The sequence below is a fragment of the Dermacentor andersoni genome, chromosome 5, assembly GCF_023375885.2.
Source record: "Dermacentor andersoni chromosome 5, qqDerAnde1_hic_scaffold, whole genome shotgun sequence".
Taxonomy (NCBI): domain Eukaryota; kingdom Metazoa; phylum Arthropoda; class Arachnida; order Ixodida; family Ixodidae; genus Dermacentor; species Dermacentor andersoni.
This window is the reverse complement of record NC_092818.1, coordinates 98,338,467-98,350,523: the sequence shown is the minus strand read 5'-3', so window position 1 is coordinate 98,350,523 and position 12,057 is coordinate 98,338,467. Positions and strand designations below refer to the sequence as shown.

Genomic DNA, 12,057 nt, shown 5'->3' with positions numbered 1-12,057 from the left:
AATAAATCAAACCAAATTGTATGTACACAAGCCTATATTGCATAAAAAGATCAATACACACAAATGGCAAATGTAGTATGATGAATGATGTAAACTTAGTTACACATAAAAAACAGCTTAAGGGCATGTCTAAATGTATGAAAGGATAAAGATTTAATGCTGATGGGCAAACCATACCACAGTTTTATAGCAGCGAATGATGTCATTTTTCCATAGTTAGAATGAACCATAGGTAGTAGAAAATTGGAGTTACGTGCAAACCTGGTAATATTGTTATTGATGAGGTGCCTGGAATCCATGAATTGATATGAGAGCTGTTTAGTAAGTAATTTGTGACGAAGATGGGGGCAGCGTCACAGAGGCTTCAGGAGTCCTCCGTGCCCACGCATGGTGGTCCCACAGTGACTCCTCCCGCCCCCGTGGTGGAAGCAGCTGACGCTGCTCCATTCTCTTCAAAGGCCCTGCAGACACCATTCCCGCAGGGCCCTAAGATCAAGCGAACTACAGGGCCCGAGACACGTGTCCCGGCGCCAAACTCTCGGTCCTCCAGCGCCTCAGAGAGAGCGATGGAAGTCGACGTAAAAACCCCGGTGTCATCGACACCGAAGGACAAGCGCTCTATCCAGCGCGGAAAGAGGGACAAAGTCCCAATAACCCCTCTAAATAAGAAAGCGATAACTTGAAGGTTATCGCTCCTTTGTTTTAGCAATTCTAAATCCATGTCATCTAACATATCACGTCTTATTCTTTCTGTAGTGCCATTGCTTACCCTTCAATATCAATATGGCTTTTATTATTCATTGGAATTGTAGAGGTATCATGCACAATCTAAGTGACATCAAAGACATCATCAACAGCTTTTCACCAGTTGCAGTGTGTCTCCAGGAAACAAATCTCGTTGCAAAAGATAGTCACATTCTCAAAGGTTTCACTGTTGTCCGAAGGGATCGCGAATGTTCCAGTCGTTTTTCAGTTGGAGTGGCTATAGTTGTGCAGATATTATTTTATCCAATGATATCTGCCTTTTAAATTCAGGTACCCCGACCTAATTTACACCAACTTCACGCACTTTTATTTGTCTAGATTTAGCTTTTTGCTCACCATCTCTTTTTATTGATCTTAAATGGGAGGCCCTCGACACGTCATATGATAGGGAACACTTGCTCGCAGTCATGAAACTCTTATCATCACCACCAACCTTAAGTACTAGGCCACGCCGATGGAAATTTCGGCTCGCTAACTGGCCGGTTTTTACGGAGAATTCGAAACTGGAAGATGTCTTTTCGCCAGACCTAAGCGTTCATGAACTTAACAAAAAATTCACTGATGTAATAATCTCAGCGGTAGAAAAGGCGATACCCCAGTCATCGGGTATTACGCGCAAGAAGCTAAACCCCTGGTGGACGAAGGAGTGTACCGACGCTAAAAAAGAACAAAATAAGGCCTGGGGAATCCTTCGGAGGTACCCCACCTATAGCGACTTCCTAAACTTCAAACAAGCCAAAGCCAAAGCACGATTCATTCGAAGACAGACTGAAAAATCATCATGGCAAAAATATATATCTTCAATTAATAGTACGGTCACATCGAAACGAATCTGGGACCAGGTGAGGAAATTTAGAGGAGAGTGCTCATCTTACACAATACCACTACTTACATGTACAGGCACACAAACAATACTACAGGACCAGGCCAACTCATTAGCTGAACACATTTACAACATCTCATGCTCAGCACACTATTCAAATTCATTCTTAAAATATAAAGAATCGACGGAGCAACACGGACTTCCCAGCACTGGGGCTTCAGCTGCATTGTATAATAACCCCCTCCCAATCCATGAATTGAAGAGAGTTCTCTCTGCCGGTAAAAAAAACGGCAGCAGGTCTTGACCGTGTCCACTACACAATGCTGGCATACCTATCTCAAGCATCGGCAGAGGCACTTCTTAAATTTTTCAATGAGATTTGGGAGTCTGGGGTAATGCCTACAGATTGGAAAAAATGCGGTAGTGCCTTTTCTAAAATCTGGTAAAGGAGAGGAGGAGACATAGGAGAGGAAAGACAGGGAGGTTAGCCAGTGTAAGTACCGGCTGGCTACGCTGTGCTGGGGAAAGGGGTAAAGGGAATAAAAGGAGAAAGAAGAAGAAGAGGAAAAAAAATGGAAAAAGAAGAAAATTCACACAGTAACGCGAAACTACGCGCTACAACGTTCAAAGGCGCTCGCACAATTCGCACGTCCTTAAAAACTTCAACAAAGCCCTTAAGGCCTTGAGTGCCGAAGCCCGTCTGGACCAATGTCCTAGAGCTTTTTCCTCTGTAAAGGGGCGATTGTCCAGTTTTGCGAGAGCGGTCACGAGCACTTTTCTTCGCACTTTGTAACGGGGACAGTCACAAAGGAGGTGTTCAATCGTCTCTTCGCAGCCGCAGGTGTCACAAGTAGGGCTGTCGGTCATTCCAATGCGGAATGAATAGGAGTTCGTGAATGCCACGCCGAGCCACAGGCGGCACAGAAGTGTTACTTCCGCTCATGGCAACCCTGGTGGTAGGCGGAGTTGCAGACGTGGATCCAATCTGTGGAGACGTGCGTTCGTGAATTCACTGGTGTTCCACAGATTCTGTGTAAGCTCGCGGGCGAGGAAGCGAAGATTTGTGGCTGCATCTGTTCTTGACAGCGGTATGGTCATAATATCGGCACCATCATGAGCCGACCGGGCAGCGTCATCGGCACTGTAATTTCCTGAAATTCCGCGGTGACCCGGTATCCACTGGTAGATGATGTTGTGTCCCTTGTTGATTGCGTGATGGTGGAGTAGTCGGATGTCTGCGACTAGTTGCTCATTTGGTCCATGGTTGAAAGGGGACATCAGACAATGAAGTACTGCCTTTGAGTCACATAAGATGGACCACGAATGTGATGATTTGTGAGCAATAAACTCCAGAGCAGCACGGATAGCTGCGATTTCTGCAGCCGTCGATGATGTAATGTGAGATGTCTTGAACTTGAGGGTGACACACTCTGCGGGAATCACCACTGCTCAAGCTGAACTATTAGAGGAGACAGAACCGTCCGTGTAAACGTGGATGCGTCCTCTGTGCTTTTCATGCAGCACTGAAAGCACGGTTTGTTTTGAGGGCGAAAGTTGACATCTCCGTTTTCTTTTTGATACCGGGAATAATAAGAAGAACCTGGAGTGGATGGACGCACCACAGCGGTTGAGATGGTCGTGCTGCAGGCGTGAAGTTTGTCGGTAAAGTTCCATGGTTGGCGGCAATAATCTTGCTAAACGCTGATCGAGGTCGAGAGGCAGGAAGGGAGGCGAGATGATGCGATGGAAGTCGGGCGAAGTGCCTGATATGCATCCTAAAGTGTCGACTTGAAGATACGTGTTGATGGGGTGGTCATGCGCGATGGCTATTGTTGCTGCCGTGGATGCACATCTGGGAAGACCTAGGCAAATTCGCAGAGCTTGAGCTTGTACAGATTGGAGGGCACGGAGGTTGGTCTTGCCTGTCCCACCCAGTACAGGTAAGCTATAGCGCAGGAGACCGAGAAACAGTGCGTTATAGAGTTGGAGCATCGCACTCACAGGTAATCTGGTAAAGCCGCAACATCAACTAGCAGCTATAGACCAATTGCATTAACAAGCTATCTAGCCAAATCCTATGAGAGCATCATAAACATAAGACTCATATTCATCCTTGAAACAAGACGCCTAATAGACATGCACTAGTGCGGATGCAGAAAGGGCTGCTCCACCACTGACCATCTCGTGCGACTAGAACAGGAAATACATGACGCGTTTCTACACAAACAATACAGTCTCACGGTTTTCTTCGATTTAGAAAGGGCGTGTGATACGACGTGGCGATATAGAATCTTGAGAGACCTGGCTGACCTGGGAATCCGCGGTAGAATGCTAAATTCTATGTGATTTCACGTTAAATAGAACATTTCATGTACGTCTCGGCACAATACTTTCACGCACATTTATAAAAGAAAAAGATGTTCTACAAGTTTGCATTCTTAGCAAGATACTTTTCATAGTAAAAATGAACTCTCTTAATAACATCATCCCATCCTCTTTTATGCACTCATTATATGTCGATGATTTGCAAGTGGCTTGCCGCGCTTCAGATCTACCCACTTGCGAAAGACAACTACAAATAGCGATAAATAATCTCACACAATGGGCTGACAAAAATGGTTTCCGTTTTTCAACACACAAAACTGTTACAGTTCTCTTTTCCCAGAAGCGAGGGTTACACTGCACTCCAGTTCTCACATTGTATTGTACACTGCTGGCAGTCAAAGGCTACAAATTTTCAGGCGTAACTTTTGACACAGAACTGAATTTCCTAGCCCACATTAACACAACAAAAATTAAAGCAAATAAAGCACTAAATATTATTAAGGTTTTATCACACAAGCACAGAGGATCTGACCAAACATTTCTATTACGTATATACCGGTCTCATGTACGTAGCATCCTCGACTATGGTAGTAGAGTTTATGGTGCAGCCAGGCAGTCCTACATTGAGTGACTTGATCCAGTTCACAATCTCGGCTTACGACTGGCGAGCGGTGCCTACAGAACATCGCCTGTCCAAAGTTTATACGTTGACTGCAATTAGCCCTCGTTACAGCACCGCAGAGCACTACTTACAGTTTCCTACACCATCACCACAACATATATCCCCACAACATTCCATCCATCACCATATTCCATCACCACAACATATATGCTACAGTATCGTAACAAAGTGCGAATCACGGGTACACTATACAAACAAATCGAACATGATTCGGCCACTTGTCTTAAGACACGAAGTATACTGTCAGACTTATGAAGTTCCTCGTGAGGTCCTGCAGGTTCCTCAAAGGCCACCAAGATTGCCCCCATGGTACAACTATTTATAGCTATGTGACTGGACACTAACAAATCTAAAGAAAAAAGACATTCTACAAGAACACATAATACAAGTGTTCCGAGCTATTTAAGAAAAATATAAAAATTACTCGGAATTTTACACTGACGGCTCCAAAACACAAGAATACGTAGGTGTGGGAAAAATAACGAAAAATTGGCAAAATAGCATTCAGATAAATAATTTTTCTTCAATCTTTACCGCCGAAGTTCATGCGATTTGGACAGCAGTAAAAAAGAAATACGACTGACAAGCAGATGAATAATATCATATATACCGATTCGTTAAGCGCAATCAGATCTGTAAACCCCAACTCCGCGTTTGAACCCCTGCTTGGCAATATCCTAAACATGTTGGCCTATAATGAATACGGAAGAACCATACGATTCTGCTGGGTCTCAGGCCATGTTGGGATACCAGCGAATGAAGCAGCAGATAGATACGCGTTCATGGCAGCGCACAAAGACATAACGCAAACAACACTTCCATGCAAAGACAGCATCCGAGCGATTCAGAAGGCCTTGGCATCAAAGTGTCAACTACAATGGGACTCTTGCATAAATAACAAGTTGCACACAATAAAACCCCTGCTTGGCGAGTGGAAGTCGTGCAGTCACCAGCAACGCTTCTATGAGGTGACCCTCTGTCGACTTCGAATAGGGCATACACACCTCACACACAATTTTCCACTTCAAAACGAAAACCCGCCAGCTTGCGAGAAGTACCATGAGCCACTCACAGTACCGCACAATATTATGACATGTCCAAACACTGAAACACAGACACGGAAGGTTTTACAGAATCACGATAACTTACACATACCTTTACACCCCGCCTGAAAACTCGGAGATGAACGGCTAGTGCCCTTCACTGACTTCTTGGCTTTTTAGAAGAAACCGGTTTTTTGCACAGACTTTAATCTAAGGCAGCTTTCGCTGCTTTAACATTTGATTTCTTAATATCTTGTGGCTGGCACAGCATGGCCTTATCGCTTTTGCGTCATTAAACCCAAATTAACTAACTTTTGCTTAATGAAGGCAAGGTGTTGAGAAAACTTAAGGATAGAATCTAATTTGATGCCCAAAAATGATACACAGTCGCAGACGGGAATGTGATGACCATCTAGAGCTATCTCAGGTCAGCCAGGTAGTATTCTTTGGCTAGAACGCAAAATCATGAATAGAACGGAAAATCATGAAAATCAGTTGACAAAGGAAGTGCGATTGCAGGCGGCGTAAAATTGAAAAAAAAGCATAAAACGCCCCTCTGCTCACTGGGAAGTGCATTTGCGGGGTCGGCTTGCCCAAAGTGTATCGCTATTTACGCAGGAGGTAAAAGTGCCTTGTCCGGAACCAATTGGATGGGCTATAGTAACCTTGTGAAAAGGTAGTGAGCAACGGAGGCCTGAGCAAGTGTGTCTCATTTAATTGTGGGCAGTTCGCGAGCTTGGCCCACCAGTGCACCTAGTACAGAAACGCGTGAGGTGAAAGGCAGAAGACCTGTAATTATCGTTCGTGGTACAAAAGTGCAACAAGGGAACTCCTTTGCAAACGTCTGTGTAATATCTTTGTCGGCTGTCTGGGATTTTATATGCTTCGCCAATTTGTGTCTTAACCCTATTCGAAATACCCCACCGCTGTGTATCAGTGGGCGTAGTGCTCTATGGCTGGGCATGAGGTCGTGGAATCCGCATTGCATTGGGAGGGGCATTGTAACACTGAGTGTGCCTAGTTTTAAGCGCACCTTAAAAACCTAAAATGGCTGAAGTAGTCGAGAGTACTGGTTCACAGTGATTCATTATAGCAGTTATGTTTCGTTTAGAAGTTGGACCCAGTAAATATGATTCGAAATCAGCTTGGGTGCAGTGAGAAGAATCCCCGTACAGTGAGAACTTTCGCTCCCACATCAAACATAAGAAAATAAAGATGCTTTTCCAGATACTAAGGTACCTGAGAACGATGCCCATCTTCTTGACTTGGCTCTCCACACTGTCGCCGCTGTATACACCATCTTGACACTTTTCCCTATGCAAAAAAAAAAAAAAAAGAATCCGAAGGAAAAGAACGCATGGGTTTGTGAAAATTTTGTATAACAGGTGTCCTGTTTTGTTTTCTATTTTGTCTTCGCAGTACGCAAGGAAAACGAGGTGATGTTCCGGATTCCGACACCACCACCTGCATTGCTGTCTTCCACGAGGTCAGCGGTCACAGCATTGCGAGAGAACACCACTATGGCCAGTCTCACGGCTGCCGGCTGAAGTCAACCCTGGCTTTGCCTCGCTTGGAATCTCAATTATATTCAGGGCTGGCAGGCTCGGGAGAGCCGCCGACCTTGGCTTGATCGGCCGGGCATGTCTTTGTGCCGTCCAGGATAGGCGCTCAGTGCCACCAGCTGCGGCAGGTGCTTTGATCACACTGAGAACGCGGTGGCATTGGATCGCTGTTTGATTGTGGCCACACAGCCTTCGTTTCTATTTGCCGTACTCATCGATGGCAATTAGAGGAGGCAATGCTCAGTGAGAAATTGTGGTTCTAGCACGGCAAGGTTGTAACTCGCTTTTCTTTTTCGCTGTGCTACGGATGATTGTCCAGACACTGTTAGCGTTCCGTGACATATGTTTTAAGGACAGTCTTCCTATCTAGCGGACGTATTGTGCACTCGCATAGTTACTGTCCAGCTGTGCAGCTATGTCGGACTGCTGGAAATACGATCTGGGTTATCCGACGAACCACTGAAGCATCTGTAGGTGGGCCGAGTCCTTGATGGCAATCAATTTTAGCCAATGAGAAGGAGAGATAACGGAGATAATTGTTGTCAGCCACTTGGAAGCACGGTCTACACGCTATATACTCCTCTGAACGTGCTTACTATCTTCGTACGAACAAAATGTGGCCTGTGGTGATGAAAGGAGTGTCGTTGTTGTTATTTTAACCATGTTGTAAGAACGGTCTCTTCACGTTTAGAGTTAGAGCATGTAACGACATCTCGTTTCTAATAACGGATATTGAGCCGCTTGACAGATGGGCTGCTGCACTTTTATCTGCAGCAGTAAGAAGGGTGCCAAGAACCGTGAATTGGTAAGGTCACGATCTAGAGTATGTCGCTTGAGCGTTCGGCTTTCTCTTTGCCGTAGTAAGACTGTAGCCAGCCATTAGTGGCTGAGTTGCAATGCCATGCTTGTTAGGAAAATAAATGACGCACGGTCTCGTGCATGTCATAAAGGAAGTAACTCTATCGTGCTTATTTATTCGTCATATCGACGATTACTGTTTCCTTGTTGTGACCGCTGTGGCTATTTGTTTTTCTTGCAGCAGTCTGAGAATAAAAAAACAGCTTCGGTGTCTTACGCAACTCACTGCATATTGGCGTAATGTTTAGGAAAACGGGGACTGAAATGCATCCATTGGTTGTTTGCAATTTTTTATAGAATCCCAGACGACGTTTATCGACCAAATTTTGCGTAGCGCTATGGCTATTACAGTTCAGCAAAGAGGTTTGATTTGAACTTGCTCAATTTGTTTCGAATTCGTCACAAGCGGACAGCATACATATCCTCATAATGACAACATAAACCATCAAAGACGTATTTTTTTCTGTAATGCTGAATGGGGTGTAAAACAATTACGAATAATGACGGCTCATAGAAGCAGTGGTTAGAATGTATGATTGTAATCAATTGTTGCAGTAATCTGCGTGTTTAAGACAGAACGATTTTGCAAATTTATGGTGGACACATTGAAAGATAAGCACAGTGTTTAATAGTATAGCTTATTGTCGGAAGGCATACTGCCTGTCGCGCACATCGTAACTGTGTACGAAAAAAAATATCGTGCTTTCCTATACTGGGTTGTAAGCTCGGGTCGAACTCCGATACCGCCTATTAGAGCACATGTAAAACGTAGAAATGATTTTCTGAGATAAACCCTGGACAGATATTAATAAGATTTGTTGCATTTGAGAAGAAAGCTGAAATTTAGTGACTGTAGGAAGATCAGTCGGGATTCAGGGTCAGAATTGTTCACAAGGATTGCCTAAAATTTGGAAGTTTTGAAAAAAAGAAATGCACGAAGTTTACAAATCCGTAACTGTGCACAGAAATCACATATCGCAGTTCTGTAAGGTACATTCATTAGAGCATCTAAAGCAGAGACATTCGGTATATTACATTACAGCCTATGTGAATTTGTTTACAACGTTTCTAGGAGTTTTTTCAAGTCTTATGCACAAATTAGCAATATACTTCATAACAATGCTTAATATATCATTCTTTCCCCCTTTAAGTGTATGTTTAAAGGGGCCCTGAAACAGTTCTCAAACATGGTAAAAAATGTTTGCTGATCTGTTAACGAGTCTACTATAAACATGTGAGCCAAATATTACTGCATTGCATTACTATCTCGTGTCAAAAACAGCAAAAAAAAAAATACACTTGCTCTCGTTTCCGCACTGTCGCCATAGACTCATCACATACAGCTGGATTCACAACAGCTATTGGCTGATTTCGTCATCGCAAGAATATTCTCAGTAATATAATTAATATTGATTTGAGTTAAATAAATAAACAAACATAGCTGCAATATAAAAAAAACTGAAAAACAATTTCATCGTTGCACTCCAAGTCCAAGCGCGACCATTGCCCCATGCTGCGTCTACTGTGCGTGTGCCTCTGAGATGAAAAGCTAGCGCACAAACGTGGAGGGGAGGGGGAGGGGAGGGAGACACATTGCTTGGTTGCGCTTCTTTGCCGTCTCCCCTGCGTAAACTTCCAGCTCGCTAGTGGAAATGAGAGAAGACAGAAAGCCACTGATTGTTCCGACTATTGCTTCTAACTTTTCTTGTGCTTGAAGGATTCGAAAAAAAATTTTGCGGTGGGACATTCGCAGACATTTAATAGTGATATAATTCTAGGATTTCATAGAAAAGTGTTTCGTGGCCCCTCTTAATCCAATTTACAGATTGTTGATGTGATATTTCACAGTGGAGTTAAGCAGTTGTAGACTTAATAGATCGTTCAAAAGACTGGACTGGTGGGCTTGTTGGTACTGCACAACTTGAGGTTAAGAGCAAGAGAGCAGGAGGACAACAAAATGGGAGCGCTGTGTCTTCGGGCGCCACTGTTGTCCTACGTACTCTCTTGCGCTTAACCTCAAGTTCAAAGAACGTTTTCTAAAATTCTGCAATTAAACAATATTGACAGCCTCATTAAACATTTGCTTCCTACAGTCACTGGATTTGAACTTTTGCTTTTATTTGTAATAAACCTAATAGAATTCGATGCGGTAAACGCCGAGAAAAACAATTTCTTCTTTCACATGCATTTTAGTAGCTCCATCTCCGGGACCTCTTATGGAATGCATGCAGAAGCAGTGAGGAACGCTTTTCTCAGATGAATAGTGTGTGGAGAGAGAACATGCAAGCATGTGACACTGCCCGCAGATTTAGCATCAATAATGTTTAGCTTATTGGGCTTCATTAACAAGCAGTGAACAACAAAAGAACACCACATACCGAGGTCTTTTCGCCGTGTGAAAAACAGGCATCACGCTTTTGAGGTACTGCATAAAACGCTGTCTTGGCACTCAATGATCATGCTGAGGGTTCAAATAAGAAACAAGGCACTATGTAAGGCCGGTTGGCGTTGCAGAGGTGCAAAGCTAGCGTAGTCTTATAACGTATTCGGCCCATACTTTGTTAGCGTAGCTTGACACCTCGCTAAACTTTCTTTTGCAGTCGGTTCCGAACAAAGCGACTGAAGGGAAACTAGAATGAATTTCGTGCTTCCGATTTTAAAAGGTGCTCAAAGTTTGATTTTTTGCGCTGGTGTGAAATATAAACGTGAACATTCGCGTGTAAAAGCAATTCTGGCAAAATCTAAATGCCGCTAACATGTTCTAGTAAGGTAGTAGTGACCACGCTATTTTGGGAACACTGAAGTGTTCACTCTCATGACTTACCAAGAGGTAATGGCTCGATGTGATCTGAACGTTTGCTGTTACTCTTTACTGTTTTTCTACGTTGTGAAAATCGTTTGTGGACATTGAAAAGCAATAAAGAAGAGTAATCGTGAGAAGGAATTTGTGTATTCTTGCTTCCATAGGCCTATTTTACCTGCCGTGGTGGCTTAGTCGTTCAGTAAACATGGCTTTGTGATGCTGATGATGGGGTTCACGGGCAAGATCTTAATATAAAATTTGTATATAAGGGTATTGTCACGTTGTAGTGACGGTGAAGAACAGACACACGCACACACAAAGAAAATTGCGAATCACGAAACTAAGTTTTTATAGGGCTAACCTGTGCCCACAAAAAGCAAGTGGCGCTCAAAGCACAACGATAGCGGCGATCACAGTCGACGATGGTCGAGATCTGATGAGCGCGCCGAGCGCGTAACCTTTCATGCATGACTCATCGAAGGTTCCATCTAAGTCGTTGGTAACCCGCGTGCCTTCCAGAAAGTACTACACAATTTGCGTCACGCATACAGTCAGATTAAACGAGGTTCGGTGACACCAGACAACGGATAGAACCATCGATAACATTCGCGAAACTTTCGATACATACAGGCGCGTCCAGCGCCGACCCATAATCTTTATTTGTTAGCCGGTGAAAAGAGGTCATTGGAGAAAGATCAACAGGTACCTGTCAGTGATGTATATAAAAAGCATATCTGAACCTGAATGAAAAAGAGTGACTCTATAAGCTATCTAAACGATGTTCCTAAGTTCCTGTTCAACAAGAGATACATTTTGTTAAGAAAGTGTTTATCGTAGCTGCTTACACCGTGATCATGTGCTTTTCTTTCTCGCTACGGGCGATCATCGCGCACCGCGCTGCGACAGTCGGGTCTGCTGCTAAGAAAGCGCCAGCACTTTTTTTTTCATTCAACATGAGAAAGAGGCCATGCGGTACGTTTCACAGCAGTGAGCTGTTAGTAGTTCTTCCATGTGTATTCGCAATCAACTTGCAAACTGTATTTCCTTTGGTCTTGTGTGCACGTGGTTTGACGCGCACATAGCTCATTCAATTTACATGATGGCTTCAAGCAAAAGGACCCACCGAAGTAGTGAAAGCCGAATGAAATTACTGATGACAGAGCTCGATTTGCTGCACTCAATTACCGAGAAACATA

The 12,057-nt window shown here is 43.8% G+C and overlaps 1 protein-coding gene across 1 annotated transcript in view; it reads left to right on the top strand.

Annotated features, from left to right (window-relative positions):
• The window catches only part of LOC126530933 (uncharacterized), a 108,266-nt gene extending 97,268 nt beyond the window's left edge, over nt 1-10,998 (top strand). The window contains exon 2 of the mRNA XM_050178262.3: nt 7,058-10,998. Coding sequence (XP_050034219.2) covers nt 7,058-7,185 — 128 coding nt within the window. The 3' untranslated portion in view covers nt 7,186-10,998. The remainder of the gene's footprint in view (nt 1-7,057) is intronic.
• Nucleotides 10,999-12,057: the final 1,059 nt, after the last annotated feature.